Source organism: Euleptes europaea, chromosome 12 (genome assembly GCF_029931775.1).
Source record: "Euleptes europaea isolate rEulEur1 chromosome 12, rEulEur1.hap1, whole genome shotgun sequence".
In the NCBI taxonomy this organism is placed as follows: domain Eukaryota; kingdom Metazoa; phylum Chordata; class Lepidosauria; order Squamata; family Sphaerodactylidae; genus Euleptes; species Euleptes europaea.
In genome coordinates, this window is record NC_079323.1 from 39,552,987 (window position 1) to 39,574,405 (window position 21,419).

Sequence of the window (21,419 nt, forward strand, 5' to 3'; positions counted from 1 at the left end):
GCAAATGAAATATGCTTCCTCTATTCCTGAAAAGAATTTTCTTCTGACATGAAAACTACCATTCTTCTCTCCCTCTCTTCCCCTGCCATTTTTATGTCAAAAGAAATGAAATTGGTGTGACCACCTTTTCATGCCACCCTCTTCCCAGGTTTTAATTTACGATATAATTGCTTTTTTTTTATTTTTCCTGAGGGCCGTAGCGCTGAATAATGTTATGATCGCTTGACACACAAAGACGGAAGTGCAAGACAGCCTGAGGGGAAGATACAAATCAGAGAATCCTCCCACTAGGGCATGCTGGGACAGCAGGGTTCTAACTAGCTCATTTCCCTTATAACTACTATTCTTCACAGCACTGTAGCTGAGCTAGGCAGAAAACACAGAACAATTGGTGAAGTTTTTGCCTCTGGAGACAATAAGCAGACTAATCGGCCTTTATTGCAATGTTTCCTGCAATGTTCTGCTTCACTTTCTCCTGTCTTCATTAAGTGATATTTGTGGGCTCTGCTCCTTTGCTTTTGTTTTCTCCCATAAGCTTACAGGATATCTGTAACAGTTGTTTTTTTTTATCTGTCCTGTTTTGTTTTTTTTTATAATGGAAAGATCTTTGGGAGTGTTGAGAAGGAGCATTATCCAGGCTCCTCTTCCAGTTTCTGTTGCCCATTAGAGCCCAGACAGTTACCCAGAACATCACGTATATGGAATTAACCTTTCTTCTACCACCTCTGGTTTATGCCTTGGAATCTGCTGGGTTGGGTTTCAGTGGTAGCCAAAGCAAATATATACCAGTTCTTCCTAGATGATCATGTGCCAATAATAAGGATCCTGTGATGATAGAGAAACACTACTACACATTTGGGGGGGGGACTCACTGACACCGGGATATGTGGAAATCAGAAATGAGGTTTATTAAGTAGAACAATACAATCTCAGGGGAGGACAGTTAGCAGTTCCAAGCAAAAAAGATAATACCAAGTACCCAATACAATATAGTATCTTCTTACACATGTTATATCACTCATGAAGGGAAGAGTGGAGGAGAAGTAAGAGAGGGGTTTATAGCTATTGATCCTGAAGTCTGGTGAGGTCCCATGCAAGAGATCAGGCAGTTGGACAGCAAATTGTCCAAAGGGGGTGGGTGGGAAGAGGACAGGGGTGTGAATTACTTGCCAGATGAGCTCTCTCTCTCTCTCTCTCTCTCTCTCTCTCTCTCTCTCTCTCTCTCTCTCTCTCTCTCTCTCTGTGTGTGTGTGTGTGTGTGTAAAGTGCTGTCAAGTCGCAGCCGACTTATGGCGACCCCTTTTTGGGGTTTTCATGGCAAGAGACTAACAGAGGTGGTTTGCCAGTGCCTTCCTCTGCACAGCAACCTTGGTATTCCTTGGTGGTCTCCCATCCAAATACTAACCAGGGCTGACCCTGCTTAGATTCTAAGATCTGAAGATCAGGTTAGCCTGGGCCATCCAGGTCAGGGCGAGAGCTCTGCAGCTCGCAAGAAAAAAAGAAGTCTTTGGAAAAGACAAAATCAAACTTAGCAGAAGGATTTTCTCCCCATTTATCGGTTGGGAATTGAGGGGCAGTGTCAGAGGGCTGGAGGGAGTGGCTTGTGAATCTGGGACGGTTCTAGGACTGCATAGGAATTGTAGAGTTGTTTTTTTTAATTAAACAGAATAGATATGCATTGCTAGAGATGGAGGTGTGCAAGATTCAAAGAAAGTTGACAAATAGGGGCATTGTTTTTAGGAAGAAACTCTACAAATGTTAATTCCTCCTTTTTTCTTTTTTAAAGTGTTACATGCTTAGTTCAATGCTTGAGTGCAATAGCATGAGACAACTTAGGCATTAAGTTTCTATTTAATTAGAATAAATTAAATCATGTTTGAAAGTACGTAAAATTATGTTGGTATGGAGAGGAGATTTGTGTTGGTTGTTGGCCATGGCATTACAGGCAACACCCACCAGACCAGTGACCCCAGTGCAGCTGTCTGAGGATAACTGGTTCTATATTTTACATAAGAGTGAAGGAAAGAATTTTTTCACAGAGTGATCTGAAACAATGGCAAGTTTTGTCACAGTGGTGTCGTATCCACTCTGTGATCTTATCATAGATTGTGTGTTGATGCAATGGAGTAGGCTAGAAAGCAGGTTCTTTCAATGCTGAGCAGGCACACTTTTCACTATATATTAACATGATGTGCGAGGTACTGATTCAGTCTGGGTGATGAGAAAGACTTGGGGAATTGTGCCAATCTTAATGAAACACCACCACATGGAGTTTGTCACAAGCAGATTATACAAGCTGAAGCAGCTTCCCTAACAGTCTTTGTTATTGCAGGATCCATTCTTGTAGCACATGAGAGGTATTTACATTTTATCCAGACAAGCCCATTATGTTTCTCCCTCAATACAATTTCAGAGTTGGATAGGCATTGCACTGTTTGCAGTTCGTTTTAGTTTACTCCTTATTGCTTGGTGTTCTGAGAAGATAAAATGGAATATATGATCATACCCAAAGGAAAATCATTTGAAGGAAATATAGGGTTTACTTCTTGATGAGAGACAGAATTCACATAGGATAACAACAAGAAAAGTTTTGAAACTTCAAACGAGACAATTTTCTGAGTTGTAAACATTGTATAGATTTGGTTGTCAGATCCAGTGGTGTTCAGAAGCCTTGCAGATAAAATATTCCTTAGGTTAGAAGCACCCTGGAGTCTGTCTGTGCCAGTGGTTATACTAGTCAAAAGAGGTTATAAGCAATTTGATCTGGGACATTGACACAGCACCTACATCTTTCAGATGACTCTGAGAGGAACAGTGTGGTCCTACTGGACTCCCAGACTGTCTGACTTCCAGTCTGGGGAATTTCTCTGCTAAGAGAAGCCAACACATTTTACCTTTCTGCCTATTGCCCATCTGAAGTACCCATATACTCTTAGTCAGACCTGAATGCCCGTCACTGGTAAAGAAAATGTTTGAAGAAATAAGGCTTTAATTAAGTGAAGGCAAGCATTCTAAAACAGACTATTGTGAACTTAGTTTGGAAGAAATACACTTATTTTATAGTTATACAAAAAACCCAAATGTGCTTAGAGTGTAGAAAAAAGACTCTCATAAAGATGCTAAGAGCAAAGTAAAAACAAAAGGATTAGAAAATGAAACTGTTCTCTAACAAGTTTTGTCTTTTCATTTGGACTTTTTATTCTTCATAGGAAGAATAACAAAATTATTCATAGGAAGATTAACAACGTTATTTCTATGGAGAGTACAGTTGCCAGCCTCAAGGTGGGGCCTGGAGATTCCCTTGAATTACAGCTAATATCCAGGCTACAGAGATCAGTTCCCTTGGAGAAAATGGCAGCTTTGAAGGGTAGATTCTATGGCAGTATACCATGCTGAGTTCCCTCCCCAAACCCTGCCCTCCTCAGGTTCCACCCCCAAAATATCCAGGAATTTTCCAACTGGTTGTTGGCAGAAATGTTACACTGAAAGAAGGTGTTTTTCAAGTTATAAGTCTGACTTTATCTTGGTAGTACAATCGGTAGTCATTCTACTCAATCCTTCAGTGAAAGAAATGACTGTACTGTATTATAAAAAGGATTGTTCTTTTACAGCTTGCCGATCAGGGTTTTACAAAGCTTTTGCTGGTAATGTGAAGTGTGCCAAATGCCCGCCTCATAGCTCTACAAATGTGGAGGGTTCTACAAGCTGCAAGTGTGAAAAGAACTATTTTCGATCAGAGAAAGATCCCCCATCTATGGCTTGCACAAGTGAGTAGTGATCTCATTTTGATAAGACCATGACTGTATTTTCATTCTCTGCCGCAACTATGACTTCCAACTTTGAATCACCTCAGTTTTTCAAACAATTGTGTTTTCCACAATTTAAATAGAAGCTACCCTGTTAGCAAAACTCTTTCAAAGAAAAAAGAAAGTTGGACAGGGTATTTGTCTCCTGGCTTTTCAGGGAAGGGGGGCTAAGCATTAATGCATCAAGCATGATCTTTAGTAGACAGGTAAATCAAGTATACATCTCCACTGTGCAAAAAAAAAAAAAAAAAACTGGGGTAGAAAGCCTTTAAACTCTGACTTGGATCCTACTGAAAATCTCTGGTTTGCTCCTCCTGCTGCCCGCAATGGTTCCTGTGGGATAGGACACTCCAGGGAACATTGTGAGGGTAATTAAAGGTTTGCCTTTGGAGGGGGGAGTCAGTGGAAATTATGAGCAATATGATCCAACCCTCTGCTTGATGTTTTTTCTTTCACAAAAGATACAGAATTACCTTTATTGATTTTTTTCATGGTTTTCCTTCAATTCTCAGTAATTAGTCAGAGGGAATTTCCTAAAACTGACACTGCACTTTTCAAGACAGGCGTTTTTGGTCAGTGGCAAATAGTGTTCACTTCCTATGACTTGAAAATTGTTACTTAGGGGAAACTTGCTTTAACAAAAGATCAATGTTAAAATTGGAGGTTTACTGAACTGTCTTTGGAGACACAGTACCAATAGCAGCAACAACATGGCATCCTTTTTGTGTGCATTTTATGCCTTTGTGAAATATTATTTATAATATTGTCTTCTAATTTCCTTTGCAGGACCACCCACTTCTCCCAGAAATGTTATTTCTAATATCAATGAAACATCAGTTATCCTAGACTGGAGTTGGCCTTTGGACACTGGGGGCAGGAAAGATGTCACCTTCAACATTGTATGCAAGAAATGCGGAGGGACTGCCAAGCTGTGTGAACCATGTAGTGCCAATGTAAGATTTATTCCCCGTCAGATTGGGCTCACCAATACCACTGTGACTGTAGTAGACCTCCTGGCACACACCAACTACACATTCGAGATTGATGCTGTTAACGGAGTTTCAGACTTGGGTACCCTGACAAGACAATTTGCCGCTGTCAGCATTACAACTAATCAAGCTGGTGAGTACTGCAATACTCTAGTTGTGTTACTGCCATAGAGGCCTAGTTCTCTCGCAAACAGCCAGTGAGGTTCTAAAGCTGTGTCTCAACTGTCCCACTTCAGATTGCAGTTCGGGTTCTGTGTAACTGACTAGTTCTCCATGCAAAAAAAATATTATTATAATTAGTAGTACATTAAGGAGGAGTAGCTCATGGTGTCACACATCATTCTCCCTATTCAAGTATATTCTTACTATGACCTGTGAGGCAGGCCAGTCTGAGATGGAATGAAAGGCCACCCAGTGAGCTTCATCGGAGAGTAGGAATTTGAAGTTGGGTCTCTCACAGCCCATTCCTGAGGTAGAGGGCTGAGCTGGTGGCTGGAGACAGCGCCGCCACACCGCCTCCAAAGGTGGATCCCCCCTCACTGAAGCTGGCACTTTGTCCTTACCTGCGAGCCCCGTGGAAGTGCTCCATAGCATTCCATGGGGCTGCACCACCTAAAAAGGTGGCATAACTCCAGGTAAGGGCAAAGGGGTCATTCCCAGCCTGAAGGGGGTTTAGGAAGCCACCTAAAGGTGGCTGTGCTCCCAGAACACCACGGGAAGGTACCTTGGGACGACGGCCACTTGCACCCCTCCTAACAACTTTTGGCCCTGCAGCTCAGGAAGGGGCTCTCAGATCTGATACTCTAACCCCCCTGCCACATCATCTTTTCAAATTTAATTGCACATCAAGGAAGGATCAGAGTCTTCTGTACCATAAAGACTAAAGGATTTAACAGGGCATAATGTCGGCGCCAACATCATCCAAGAGATAACGCCAAAGCCGATGGAGCAAGAAAAGTAAAAATATATTTGATTACTCAGTTAAAATTTCCTATGCGTTTGGTCAACAGGCTTCTTCAGGGGAATTTGTTAGTGTTGAAGTGTTGTCTCTGTTACGTCATCTAAACACTGGTATATACTATGGTCCTTCTGTTAGCAATTGCTACTGATTTGGTACTGTTATTGAAGAAACACTGCAGGACTAACAGATTTTCCCGAAGAAGCCTGTTGGTGAAACGCATAGGGAATTCTACCTGAGTAATAAAATATGTTTTTACTTTACTTGTACCATTGGCCTTCGCCTTATTTTTCTCTCTTAGTGATTGGTGTGGCCCTTTTATTTTCTACCAGCTTCATCCAATACATGAAGCGTACAGCAGTGAGTATGTGACCTGTATGCAATATAAGAACCAAATGACTTGTTCAGAGGAGCAGTGACAATGCTATCTTCCTAGCTGTCTGTGCTAATCAAACACCTGTAGTGCAAAAGATCAGAGGCAAAAAGAAAAGTAACAGAAGGCCTCTTGTTTTGGCATCTACTGTATCTGCCAGCTAAAAGTACTCCAGCAGTTGATCAATGATATGCAGCCAGTCCTGGGAAATGATACTTTAAAAAAAGGGGGGGGGATTTGATCGCATGGGTATTGACTGAAGTATTACAGTGGTACATGGATTTAACATCTAATCTGCTGTTAATGCTTGGCTTAGTTTTTGAGGATGAGCTAATCTTCTCTCCATTCCCATTTTACAATGCTGGAGAAATGTACACATTTTAGTTTCTTTAGCATAAGAAGGGAACTATTAATGTACTTTGGTGAATGTGAACAGGATCTGTTCTTTGACTGCTGCGAGGCATTATTGCCTAGGGTTTTGGCAAAACTAATATTAGGATCAACTGCTATTCTGCAGTGTCAAATAACACTTCAGTCTGCTGCCCCAGAAGGAGTGTATTTTATTAATAAAATCAGATTTTAATGGAAGGTTCATTCCAGTAATCTTCAGTATAAATTACTGCAGTCATGTAAATGATTAATTTTGATTTAATTGAAGAAAATTAAGTGCTTTGATGTTAGGGATATAAAAGGGTAACATTTACAATGCAAGGATCTAATAATATTTTGGATTATACTTTTGCCCTGAACATGTGACTACTCCCTCCCAAGGCCTGATCGGCACCAGCTCTACAGGATATTACAATAAAAAGCTGATCCTGCAATTGATGGTGTTCAGATGGCTGACAATGAGTCCATTTATGCCTCAGGGTTTGACAAGCTCACTGGTTTTTGCTTATATGGATGCTGAATACATGAAGAACATAATTTTCATTTTAGGAAATTTGATTTATACTGACAAAGGCTCCAACAGTTGCACACTTAGAAGACTAATAACAAATTTTCTGCTGGTTTAACTTTAGCACAATAATGGTTCTTTGGCTATACGTATTTGAAATTCTATCCCAGGGCACTGAAGAAGATTGCAAATTTTATTTCAGAGCTTCTGGCTGTCATCTTTGATGACTCCCGCAGAACGTGAGGTGCTAGAAAAAAAAGGGGGGAAATGGGCTTGGAAAACTCCAAAGCAATTGGCCATGTCAATACCTAGTAAAATTCTAGATGATAGTATTGATCAGTCATTCTGTGAGCGCTCTTTTCTACAAAGCATTGACTACATTGACAGCGCATTCATGAGGTTTTGACGTGGGGAACAGTGGGGAGGAGACGCAGCCTCCTAACCCATTTCCTCGGTACCAAAACCCGGGGAAAAAGCCTTTTAGAGGCTTTTAAAAGGTTAAAAGGGGCTATTCGCCCCATAGAGAAAAGTGAGGCTGTGCCTTCTAAAAAGCAGGCTAAAAAGCCTTGCTCTTCTCAATGCCGGCATTCCCAGGGTGAAAGGGGACAGGAAGCTGCCTAATGGCAGCTCCTTCCCCAAGCCCTCCTGAGGAACGCCTTCCAGGATGCATCCCGGGATGCTGGCGCGGGCCTTTACGTTGGTGGGACACCGGCGGCCCTGTTGGCATCCTGGGGTGGCACTGCCGCAGCAGCCCCCAAAGACCAGCCTCTGGGCCTTTCTGCCAGACACCGGTGCAGCACCTTCCTGGCCTTCTAAGGGCTTTTGCCCTTAGAGCTCAGGAATGTGCTGTGAGCCAGCATAAGTTTATCAAGAATAAGCTATATCAGTCCAACTTTATCTCCTTTTTGATAAAGTAACTAGCTTGGTAGGCCATGGGAATGCTGTGAAGTAGTATTTCAGCAAGTCATTTGACAAAGTATTCCGTTTGTACAAGAAGTTTAAATATGGGCTGGATGAGACTACTGTTAGGTATAGTTATAGTAAATTGAACTGTACCCAAAGAGTGCTCATAAATGGTTTCATGTTATCCTGGAGGAAGATCTTCAATGGAATGCTGCAGGGTTTTGTCCTCAGCCATGTGCTTTTCAGCATTTTATAGATGACTTGGTTGAAGGTGTAAAGGAAATGCCTATAAAATTTTCAGATGACATGAAGGTGAAAGGGATAGCTGGCACATAAGAACAGAGTGTGTCTCAAAATGATCATAACAGTCTGAAACAAATTCTCCACAATGAGACTAACTATAGCTACCAATTGGTTTCAGAGGATAGCCACTGTGGTCTGCAGTACAAAAGTTAGACTTGAATCCAGAAGCACCTTAAAAACAGACAAGATTTTCAGGGTATAAATTTTCAAGAGTCAAAAGCTTCCTTCATCAGCTATCTTAGCTGGGAGAATCCCTGGCTTTTCAGAAAAATCTAAAATTGTAAAAAAAAAAGTTATGAAATCCTAGTCACAATATACATATACACAACAGACACCCTGTGAGGTAGATGGGGCTGAGAGAGCTGTGACTAGCCCAAGGTCACCCAACTGGCTTCATGTGTAGAAGTGGGGAAACCAACACGGTTCACCAGATTAGCATCTGCTGCTCATGTGGAGGAGTGGGGAATCAGACCCGGTTCCCCAGATCAGAGTCAACCGCTCCTAACCACTATACCACCACTCTTAACCACTACCCCACGCTAGAAAGGGTAGGATTAAAGCAGAGTACAGCAAACATGGAGAGAAGGATACACACAGGCAACCAAGAGACTGGAAAGAAAATGATGGCAAATAGAATGAGGAAGGAAGAAAAGGGTAAAATTTGATTCCCAGTTTCCCACAAAATTGCAGGAGTACACCTCATGCAGTTGTTTAAAGGCATGTTCATGGGGTTCATGCTTCAAATAGCTTTCTTTAATAATTATTTGGTAACATCTGTTATCAAATGAACAATCTGAACAAGTGGCTACAAAAGAAGTAGAGGAGTGGTGGGAGGTTTGCAGCTCCCAAGATAAGACGCCCTGATTTTTCACCCCATTCTTAGTCTGTAGTTAAATGGCATTGAGGTGCACACAGTTAGGTGCATGCTGTAACACATACTCAAGTGCTCTATTCCCATTTTTCAGGGTGTTTGTCCAATGGAACTACATGTTCAAACTGTGAAATCATATTGGGGCAAAGCCTTTTTTTTTCAGATAAAGAATTTGTGGTTAGCTCAATTGACCTCCTCATCCAGTGGAACTGATAGTTTTGTTCAGTATGTTCCAACCAGAGAGAAACCATGACTGAAGGTTCAGAATGTGTGCTTATTACTTTGCCACTACTGTCTTCCAAGGGAGTCCTGTAGAGAGTAACAACATCATCTACTCCTCCCACATGGTTTCCTCATTTCCAGTGTTGCTCCAGTGACATGGGACACAAACAAGCTCACTGCCCAATGGTCCATAATTTTATTCCATGAACCGTATGTGTTTTTTGTAACACACAACCTGAGATGACATGCCTTGAACAGCTTCAATATTGCACTCTTTCCGGTTGTAGTATTTTGTCATCTGTGATCTGGAAACACTATTATATATGCTGTGACTTTAGATGCTCACTTGATTTGGCTTCTGTCAATTTACATTTTATGGTGTTGTTAAGGCACAGGCTTACAGCTTCGGCTATCAACCATGCTGAAGGGAACAATGCCTCATCCTAGGCCACAATAATATGTTTTTCAAACAGATGTTATCTAATAACACCAATCAACCCTGCTTAGGATGGGTCACTGACTGCTGCAGGGGAATTATATGAAATCCAGAATCCCCTGAGGCAAAGTGCTAATTATGAATGTGTCATGGAGTGAGATGGACAGCTGTGCCGCAGTTGACAAGCTCATCTACAGATTTATCTAGTCTCCGTGGCCAATGCTGTTTGGCACCTAGGTTTTCAGATCAGATTTCTGGCTGGTTATTACATTAGAAGATCCCTTACATTTCTGACTATGCTTATGACTACCTGGATCCTTTGGTAAATTGTTCACATTATTATATTATGAATCAGAAGTAGGAATAGCGGTGTCTCATCTTCTCCTTTTCATGATTATTGTGCAGGCACAAAGGCCCCGGTGAAAATGAACATGATTAAAAAAAAGAAATAGTATCCAGTGTGAATTCATAGCTTATAGCACCAAAATTTAAAGACCGGACAAACAGTCCACATAACAATTGCTATAATTTTGGTACAGTGACTCTGTAACAAAAAATCAGGGTAAAACCTCCAAATTTTGCAAATTTACATTTTTCAGTATTGTCTAAATAAAATATAAACAGAACATCTGTAAATATTGCAGATCTCTACTTGACATGCAAAACACAACTTTCAGAGCTCAAATTCTTCCAAGTAAGCTGGTTGCCATAAGATGCAGAGAGCTGTAATTTTAAAACTTTTGTTTATTTATTAAAATATGCATATCATACCTTTCTCTAAACATACACAACAGCCAACAAAATGCCAATATGGCAGAAAAAAATAAAAATTGAAACATCATAAGAAATTATGGGGAAGATAGCAGCACTCAACCCCTGGTATTTTTGTAAATATAAAAAAGCCGTTCACGCTTTTTTATTTTGTTAAATCTGTGGTACAAAAATTAATGACTACAAAATAGCCATTTGCTCATTTGTTTTTCCAATCCAATGAAGGATCCTTGATTAGCGGAGGTGTAAAATTTGTCAGTAGTTTAACTGAAACACATGTAGGAGCAGAAACGTAAGAAGGAGAAAAGACAAAAGTGGATCTATTTATGAAGCTATTGTGACATTTCTTTCCAGAAGCCTGTGCTTCATTTATGTGGCCGAGGAAGGTATTTTCTTTTCCTCCGGATCATGTCTCTCATATATGTGTCCATCAAGAACTGCCACAATCAGGAACAGGATATCATATAGCATGGAATCTATACAATTTAATTTTCTTACTGTGATTTAGAGTTCATTTTTAGTTTAGATTTTGCTCAAACTGAGGGTGTAAATGATTGCCATATGTGAATTCAAGAACCATTTCACCTTCAGTCAAATTGGAACTAATGGAGGAAGGGAGTCTTCTCCTAATACAAACGACTTAAGGTGCTAACCATTTGGCAATTTCTTGGTAGATGCCTTGCATATAAATGATGCAACTTCTCTGTGTTGTAAGTAACTATTTCATGTGTATTGCCTCATCATTCCCCTGAAGATTTCAAAGTGGGTAGGGAAATGTATCCTTAAAAAAAAAAATCTTGTATTTTTTGTCTGCCTGGATTTGGTTGGCATTGTCTACTGTAGGTAAGGTAAAGGTCTCCTGTGCAAGCACCGGGTCACCCATGGGGTGACGTCACATCCCGACGTTTTCTCAGGCAGACTTTGTTTACGGGGTGGTTTGCCAGTGCCTTCCCCAGTCATCTTCCCTTTACCCCCAGCAAACTGGGTACTCATTTTACCGACCTCGGAAGGATGGAAGGCTGTGTCAACCTTGAGCTGGCTACCTGAAACCAACTTCCATCGAGATCAAACTCAGATCATGAGCTGTCTACTGTGCCCCCTCCTTTCCCCCCTCTGACTGTGTAGTACACAGTCTGGAGTTCTGGCATTGCTGGTAACGGTCATTTATGCATAGGTACTTTCACTCACATTTGCCCCTGGTCTGTCTTGTTTGTTCCTTGGAGTTATGCATGAGTTTTCTCTCCATTAAAGATGACCTCGCTGCCAGCCTTGAGCTCAGCCTGGGTGAAATCTCCATGCATAAGGTAAAGTGTGGGACACGCAAGCTTGGTTTCTCTCACAGCCAGTTACAAAACAGCATGTGTAGAGGCGGAGATTCAAATGCTTCCTGGGAGCTCTTTCTGAGCAGAAGAAAGGTGTTTTCAATCTGAGGCTTGTATTTCTCCCACCCCTCCTGTCAGATTGCTTCGGTTTTTGGTTTTTGTTCTCAAAATGCTTTTTTATGCAGCAGTTGGGGGGGTTTCTCTCACAGTAAGCACTACAAAGTAAGCCAATTAAAAAGCAGCATTTAAAGGGGCAGGGACTTGATTTAAGCTTGGAGACTGCTGGTGCAGAGATTCCATAGATTCCCAACAGGAAAGTGTGGGTCCAGGTGAGCAACAAACCTCAGGTAAAATGACCAACAGGCTCTTTTTGTTTTCCTTCCTCCTCAAGGCATTCTCAATCTTACAGAGTGTCCTCTCAACGGTCCCGTAGCTTTCCCCTTCTGATTAGAAGGTGCCCAGCACCATCTGAAGCCCAGAATGCTTGCAGCCAAAAGCGATTAGGTGCACTGGCGTGCCAACATTTCTACATTCTTGTCGAATATCTTAGTGAGTCTGTTGTTTTACTTTCTTGCAGTTTTCTTTTCATCACTGAAACTAGCATGCCCTGCAAGAAAGTAATTCATATCCCAAAAGTTACACATTGTATTTCTTTTTTTACATGAAGTTCCAGGGGGGAGCTGCTACTTTCTTCAAGGAAAGCAAGAGGGCTAATCTGTATGTCAAACGGATAAGATGTTGCTATGCTTGTGAGCTAGGTGTTTTGTTTTAAAGACAGCTTGGGCTGAGATGTGTCCTTGTTCCTGCCTCATAAACTATACAGCATTTTTTTTCCAAACAAAATCATGGTTATGCAATGGTTTCATGTACTAAACAAGTGGATGTAATATATATGATAGATGTGTGTGTGTGTTAGAAAAAGACAAAGCCGCAATGGAGATGTATCTTTTAAGAGCCCTAGTAGGTCAAAGCCATAGAAGCCTGGTGATTATGTACAGCCAATGGTTCTTATAAATAGAACAAAAAATGGAGGCCAATGATATTTCAGATAACGTAGGGAATCAATAGGTATTATGATAGTAGTAACAGTTCACATAAGATTCTTTGAGCATGCACATATTTGAATGACACATTGTCCTATATGAATCTACCCATACACTCCGGTCATCTTCAGAAGCCCTGCTTCAGCCGCCCCGCCATCTGAAGCTAGATGGGTTGGCAACTCGAGAAAAGGTCTTCTCGGTCATGGCACCAAAACTTTGGAACTCAGTCTTTCGCCAGCAGTAAATACTTTTTTGTGTTGTTGGCATTCCTCCAGCGATGGTTACTGGCCCTCCTTCCAGTGTTGTTTATGTGTTTTTAATTGGATTATATTATAATTTAACTTTATTTTTAATTGCTTAATTGTTTTAATGTGTTCTTATGTTTGCCTCCTTGTAGACCCTGATCAGGTGGAAAGGCGGCATACAAATGGTTTAAATAAGTAAATAAATAATCAAATGTTGAAATTAAATTAGATTTTACCCCTTTCAAGAATGTTTTGTAGGTCAGCACTAATGATAAATCATTTACCTCCTTTAATATGGAGAGCATCTTATAGCATTCATATGTACTACTGTTTATAGAGAAATTGTAGTAAGAAAACTGAACACCTTTTGCCTAAAATCTGACTAGAAGGCCACAAAATCTACAGTTCAAATTTGAGAGGTATCAAGATTAATTGGCAGAATTTATCTTGTTTATTTGTTCTTATTGATTCGGAGCAGAACATATTACTTTTAGAAAAATATAATTCATGGTTATTTAACTTCACTACATTCTGAATTTTAACAACGTTATACAGCTTAGTGTATGTTAAATATTATGCTGATATACTGTTTGATACATATTTGCAAACTGACTTCATTCAATCATTTTATGCTTTCCCCTGTCAGGGCCTATCACAGTGCCCTTAGAGAATCAAACAGAAATCTGAAATCATTATTACTACTTTTTCAAGAGAATGACATTTAAAAGATTTAAAATATTTTACTTTTTTTTTAATGTCCTAGTTCGTTATGGTGTCTTTAGTGAAACCAGAACTAAAGATAGTGTCTCTATCTACCCACACATACACAAAAAATAATTTATAATTATTCTAACGGAAGGGGTAGAGTAATGCTCATGCAGATGATTAAAAAAATCAACGAATGTGTTATGTGCTGTTTATTTGCCAGAATAAGTTCACTGATTAATAGGAACTTTAAAATATTGTCAGGCGATATGGGATCTTAATCTTGCTTAAAATAACGCAGACAGAGGGGTTATAAATTAAAAGGAAATGTATAGCTGCTGTATCTTTTTGTATTGTTTCAATGGGGCTGCTTTTTAAACTGAAACTATAAAGCTGCATAAAACTCATTTCCCATTTCCTATGAAGAATTGCTATTTTGGACACCATAGTATAAAATCGCATGAATTCGAGGCATATATTATTTTTCCCCTTCCATCTGTGAAAGCTACTCTAATTGCCGTTCCTGAAGTTTATTGTGCGGCCTGTTACTTTTCAAGTGGACTTGGCGTGCTCTTGATTTATTGCACACATGTTGAGCATATGAGAAACACACGTCCCGTGCTTACTTGGTGTCTCTGCGAAAGAAAAAGAGACATGACAAGAGCACATGAAAGAGGGAAACCAGCAAGTTTGCTTTCATTTTTAAATGTAATTGCACCAGTGGAAAAACGAACAGCAACGATGGTTCTTACAGAGCAGCTGTTAGCCAGGAGGTAGTCCATCTCTGCGATTCAAATGAAAGGAAGCAGCTGCTTTTCATTGCTTCTTGCTGTTTTTTCCCTCCACTTTGGCCTCCTTTTTGCCCCCCTTTCATGTCGAGTGTGTATTGCTTGCAAACGTCATCCTGTGTAAGCAAAGTCTTCAGCCTGCTAACCTTTAGGGGTACATATTGAGTTATTTCATGCATTTTACATAATCAGGTAACTAAAGCCAGCTTTTGGATGCGTGGCTGGCGTGGTTTAAGGGTGAGTTCATGCACAGAACCAAGGGTTTTGTGGCACCTTGAAGCCTAACAAATTGATTGTGGCATAACCTTTCATGAGCCAGAGCCCATTTCATCAGATGAATGAAGTGTTACATTGAGTAAGTAGAGATATATGTACATAAAATTGTATACAGCAGAAAGGTTGGTGGAGGAGGAGTATTAACTGGAAAAAGAGGCTGGAAAGTCTTGTTTCTCAGGACATTTAGTCAAGAATGAATATGGAAGGTGTGGTCCCTTCCCAGCTGTTGATGAGCTGGCAAAGTAGGATAAATCTGAGTAGTATACACTGTACAGAAATCTGCAAAGAGAAACAATTACCTTCATGTCCTTATTAAATCCAAATCTATCAAATCTAAATATGAATTTTAACATTATCTGTTAATATAGTATCAGCAGTTTCTTGCTAGAATCTCCTTTGAAATTTGCTGAAGTACCGCAGTCTTTCAGGCTTAGCCAGGGAGTTTAATGGCTGTCTGTTGGTTTCTGAGTGTTCCCATTTTTAATGCCTGATTTGTGTCTGTTTATTCTCCTGCACAGAGACTGTACCATATGTCCATCTTAAATGGCAGAAGGGTATTGCTGGTACATGGTAACATATTTCACACTAGAGGATGTTGAAGAGCATGAGCCTGTGATGGTATGGTGCAGGGAACCCCAGGCTTTTTGAGCAACTTTGGAATTCTGACACAGGGCGGTGTGCAAAATCACAAAATGGCTGCTGCAGGAGATGGAGCCAACCACAAAATGTCAGGGAACAAAGTTATATAAAACTCAACATGGTGTAGTGGTTTAGAGTGGTGGTTTTGGAGCGTTGGACTCTAATCTGGAGAACTGGGTTTGATTCCCTGCTTGTACTGGCCGGGCAGGCTGGTGGGGGCTGCTACTGCAGCACGGTGCAGAGGGAGCTGAGAGCGGGCATGGCAGGAAGCAGGGGAGGGTACAGAAGCCAAGGCTTCTGCAGCCTGGGCGGCTGCACAGAAACAGTGAGGTCAGCAGTGGTAAGGCAAAGTCTAGGATGCAGTCCAAGAAGTGAGGCCGGGGTCTCCTACGTATCACAGGCTAGGCAGCAGGGGTCGTCGTTATTCAGTCCAAGGTCTGGGTCATAGGCAAGGGGGTTGGTGTTGTCTTCAAACAGTCCAAGGTCGTTCTTAGGCAAGACAGCAAACAGAGTGGAGCTCAGCTGAAACCCAAATTCAGTACATTGCTTCCACACCTAGGCTGACTTTCGCCGTTTCTTAAATCTGGCCAGCTATCAGAGTGAGGTTGGTCCTGTCATCACTCACTGTCATTCTGTGCAGCTGGAATACCTCTCCAGCTTTGCAGCCGGGCTGAATGTCTTCTTTCATATAGCAGTGTCCGGAGTCTCTGTTGCCTGTGAGTTGTGGGGGAGGACTCTTGTGAGTCTCTGGCTGGCTCTGGCAGTCGAGCCTCCAAGGGGTACTGGAATTCCTCAGCCTGGCTAGATGTAGAAGCATCTGACGGCCCCTTTGATTCAGCATCTGGCTCAGAAGGCCCATAAGCTGCATTCCAAGGAGGGTCAGCTGCCGATGGGATGGCCAACTGCTCCAGTTCTGCATCCGAGGCCTCGGACTCAGCCACAGCAGGGGCCATGACACGGCTCCTCTACAAGAGCAGTGGACACTAATCTGGTGAACCGGGTTGGTTTTCTCGCTCCTCCACATGAAGCCAGCTGGGTGACCTTGGGCTAGTCACAGTTCTCTTAGAGCTCTCCCAGCCCCACCTACCTCACAGGGTGTCTGTTGTGGGGAGGGGAAGGAAAGGTGATTGTAAGCCAGTGATTCTTCCTTAAGTGGTGGAGAAAGTCAGCATATAAAAACCAACTCCTACTCCTCCTCTTCTTCTCCTCCTTTTCCTTCTTCTTCTTCTTCCTCTTACTCTTCAACATTCCAAGCAGAAGCTTTATTTAACCAGTTGCCTTTTAATCTGCACAACCAATCAAAAGCGCTGCTGGGCAAAACAAAAACAAAAAACAGGCCCCCCCACTTTTTTAAACCCCTTGACGGGCACCATGAAAGGTTTTGACTGGCACCATGGTGGTCATGGGCACCATGGCGGCTGGCACTAGCTCCTGTAATAGTATAACTTGCATAACCATGAGGACTGAGTTTGCACTGGTGTTGGTCTCAGGGGCTTGTCTCTGGGTGTATATTTTCATTGGGTGGTTCATTGTTGTGGTGAGTAGTTGCTTCAGGCTGGGGTGGGATAACCTGTAAGCAAAGTTTTAGCATTTGTGGACAAGGCATGTGAGAGGGAAGGATAGTCTTTCCAAGAAAGATTGTAGATCCCTTGTGATATGCTGAAGAGGTTTTAGCTGTAAACTGTAAGTGACAACTAGGAATGTTCTATTGTTTTTCCTGGTATACCTGTCCTTTAGAAACTGACTTCTAGGTAACATTTTCTGGACTGGTAAAGAAATGTCATCTTCATCTTCAACTTTAAAAAAAATATTAATGATATGAGTGGTGGCATTGCCAATGGAATGCTGTCCCCTTCAAGGCCTGTGTGGTATTTCACTTTTTTAAAAAGGTACGAATCCAAAATATTTCATTGTGACTGAAGGATTCAGTCTTTTTAGCTAGTTTATATGGTCTACTCCTAGCTGAAGAACTGCATGATGAAAATCATTTTAGCCTGATATAGATTGTTGTATGGCTTGTTTTGATGCTGTGAGGGAGCCCTTTGGCTCAGAGTGGTAAGCTGCAGTACTGCAGTCAATGTTCTGCTCCCGATCTGAGTTCAATCCCGACGGAAGTCTGTTTCAGGTAGGTGGCTCAAGGTTGACTCTCCCTTCCATCCTTCCAAGATTGGTCAAATGAGTTCCCAACTTGCTGGGGGTAAAGTGTTGACAACTAGGGAAGGCAATGGCAAACTACCCCGTAACCATAGTCTGCCTAGTAAACCTTTTTAATGCTGTTGGTTTTATATTTTTATTGTATTGTTTTACCTTGCGAAGAACCTTGTACTATGGAGGCAGATGCTGCTGAAGCAATGTTTGTTTTTGTTTTTTAATCTATACAATCAGATTTCCAAGTGCCAATCAGGAACCGTACTAGGAAAAAGTCCCACCTGGCCCACCTACTTTCTAAAAAATGTTTGGTGGGTGCCAAGAAAGGTATTAGTGCTCTTGCTTTAGACTGTGGCCTACGTTAATATGAGCTAGATAAATAAGGAATACTATGGTGTGCTTGCATTTTGACCTTGAGACATCCATAGGGCTTAGAATTTTGTTATGTATTTAGTTATTTAAAATATTTATATCCTGCCTTTCTCCTGAAGGGTTCAAGGAACCCCACAAAAGTATACCTGATTGTATCCATAGCAACAGTAAACGCATAAAGTAGTGGCATAATACCACTTAGTCCACTCTAAAAAACAAAATGATCTTGCAGTACTCCATGCTCTCCAGCCCGCTTTCCAAAACTACTGCTAAAAGTCATACTAAATAGCATTGCCTTACACCTGTTTTAAAAGGTCAGCAGTTAAAGAATCTTCCTTATCTCTTCTGGCAGACAATTTCACAACAGGTGGGCTTCAACCGAGAAGCTCAAATAGGATCATATCCCACTACTGAGGGGAAATGAAGTAGCCAGTTGAATTAATGCAATCAGTGAAAAGGTTCATATAGTGAGATGTGGTCTTTCAGAAGAGAAATAACTAGTAGGAGTGTTCCATTGAGTTCAATAGTCATGTATTTACTGGAGACCCAGATGGTGTTTCATAAACTGTTTGGTGATGATTACATCACTTTACTAATAAGGAAACACATGGAATAAAGCCTCTAGTCAAGCTTCCCTCCCCCTCCTTTTCTCTCATCCCAGCAGTGAATATGTTGAAGATCAGCTAAGAGAGCCTTTCCAAGCACTTGCTCTCTTGTTACCACGGTTGAAAGAGTTGTTGCTTTTTCACTCACCTTCTGCAGAAGCCAAGATAAAGAGACATAGTCGGCAGTGAGGTGCTGGTGCTGGACAATAAAGTGTCTGTAAACAGCAAGTGAGCCCTGACCTGGATGGCCCAGGCTAGCCTGATCTCGTCAGATCTCAGAAGCTAAGCAGGGTCAGCCCTGGTTAGTATTTGGATGGGAGACCACCAAGGAATACCGGGGTTGCTGTGCAGAGGAAGGCACTGGCAAACCACCTCTGTTAGTCTCTTGCCATGAAAACCCCAAAAGGGGTTGCCATAGATCAGCTGCGACTTGAAGGCACTTTTTACACACACACACACACACACACACACAAACAGCAAGTGAGCAGCATCTAAGAAAACGAGGTGTCATGGTGTTCTTCAGCTCTCTCTGCCTGGTATTGTATCAGCTAGTTGAAGGGAATGCTGAGGGCAAAAAAACTGATTTCTGTGTTGCCTTATCAAGCTGGTAACATGTGACCTTGTCAAATGTGTGTTTAAATTTGTCAATCACTGTGTCAAAATGTACACACATAAACAAATATAAATGTATATATCGTATATATTCAACTGCTGCCTATATTTATGATAAATAGAAGGTTGGTAATACTAAGATAATAAGATTGATAATAATGCATCCACGGTAAACGGTTATTTATCAGACACAGTTAAAAAGATACATTTTACTGTTATGTGTAAGAACATAAGAGCATCCATGCTGGGTCACCCCAGTGGTTCATATGGTCAAGTATCCTGTTTACGAAGTGGCCGACTAGATACTAAAGAAGCAGATCACAGAGGCTAGCCAGCAGCTCCCACTTTTACCTTGAGCTCCGATATTTATTAGTGTTCTTTCTCTGAACATAGAGGTTTAATTTAGTCATGGTGGCTCTTAGCCACTGAAGGATCTCCATGCATTTATCCTTTTAAATCCAAGTGCACATTGCTTTGAGTATGCCAATAGGTTCAGTCTGTCTCTTGGCTTTTTGATAAAATAAATTGAAAATAAACTATAGTTTGACATGGGATTAAGGAACAAGAAGTAGTCAAGAGCAAATGTATCCATTCATAATGAGAGGATGTTTACAGAGATTGTTGAGCCAGATGTTCACCTGCACCATTTCACTTGTCAGATAAACAAACTGAAAACTTGGGGTCAGTAGACAATCTTGCTAGAGTTCAATGGCACAGTGCCTTAGCTTCTCCTTGTTTGCTTCTCCTCGTCTTTTGAGAGGAATCATTATTGCTGAAAAGTGTCTGACTGAGATAAAAGGAATATTGTCTTGTCCTCAAAGAAATGGCAACAAGGCAACATTCATCGCAAAGCTTCATTATTCAGATGTGATTTATGTAATCTATGGAGACCACCCTGAAAAGGTGAGAATGTAGTCTCACATTCATGCCTTGCCTTCTGAAACCATGTTCCCACCAGTGAAGCCACCAGTTGTAGTAAGTAAGATGAAGTTGTAATAACTAAGATTTTGATAGTAATATATTGGTGAGTTGGGTTAAGAGACATTTCCTCCTAAGATTTCCCCCCGCATATGGATATCAGCTCAACAAAACCAGCAGGTTTGGCAGTGTTTTCAGGTGATTTAACAGCTGTTATGCAAAGGTGAAATCTTTTTTTATTATAAATGCCTCTCAGCCACATGACTTTAAACCTTATCAATATTATGATTCATTTAAATACATGTTTGCATAATAAATAGTAGCATTGTTCATTCAAAGGTCACATACTGTAGCTCTAGCAAGTGTGGAGACTCAGTGGAATAGTTCAGGAGGCTTTGTTTGAAGGTGTTGACTATTCATACATGGGCATAAATAATCAGGTCATGAGTTTAGAAGACATTTGAAAGAAATAAATCTTCTGGTGCTTAAGGACAACAGCTTGTTTTAAGCAATGTGGGCAATAGCTAGAGCAATGCAGATGATGCTTCCACTCCCATAATGTTCAGTTTCGTTTGGGCCTTTTTATTTTTAAAGATGAATATTCAAAATAATCTCTGTTTCAACAATTATTCAGTGTTAATTAATCAGTTTGTCTATAGTGTGCCTTTTGCATTCACTGTGTAGTGGGATCACCAGGAATTAAAGTTGCCCGAAGGGGAATGACGTATGAGAAATTCTACAGCTGCAGTGCTTTGGGACAAGAATCACTCATGCTCTAAAAGTGTGAAGGTTGTAGATTCTGCCTTGCATTTCCCCTTAACCAGTTCGGATAACCCGGCACTATAGGAAATCTTGTGAATTAATCCACACAATGGCCACAGTCATTTCTGTGGCTAAATAAATGCAGTCCTATGGATAAACACATCTCATATGCTGTGAACATCTGAATGGGCCATTTAGTTGGCATCGGATCACATCCATATTCTAAAAGCTTAAACTGCACATAAACTTGCAATATGGAGAATCCTGATTCTGTCAGCAGTTGGGAGGGGAAATAGCATAGTTATCCTGTGCAACTTTATACCTGCTTTCATTTTCTGTTTAATGCTACAGTATTACTCTGAGAATATACTGTTGTCCCATGCTAAATGCACTTTTAAACTTCGTTCAGATATCAGGTAGGTCACCATGACAATTTGTAACCATTACAATGAGG

At 41.1% G+C, this 21,419-nt stretch overlaps 1 protein-coding gene across 1 annotated transcript in view; it reads left to right on the top strand.

Moving 5' to 3' along the window:
* The window catches only part of EPHA3 (EPH receptor A3), a 260,564-nt gene that overhangs the window by 176,161 nt on the left and 62,984 nt on the right, over positions 1–21,419 (top strand). The window contains exons 4-5 of the mRNA XM_056858063.1: positions 3,612–3,767; positions 4,593–4,928. Of these exons, the coding sequence (XP_056714041.1) occupies positions 3,612–3,767; positions 4,593–4,928 (492 nt within the window). The remainder of the gene's footprint in view (positions 1–3,611; positions 3,768–4,592; positions 4,929–21,419) is intronic.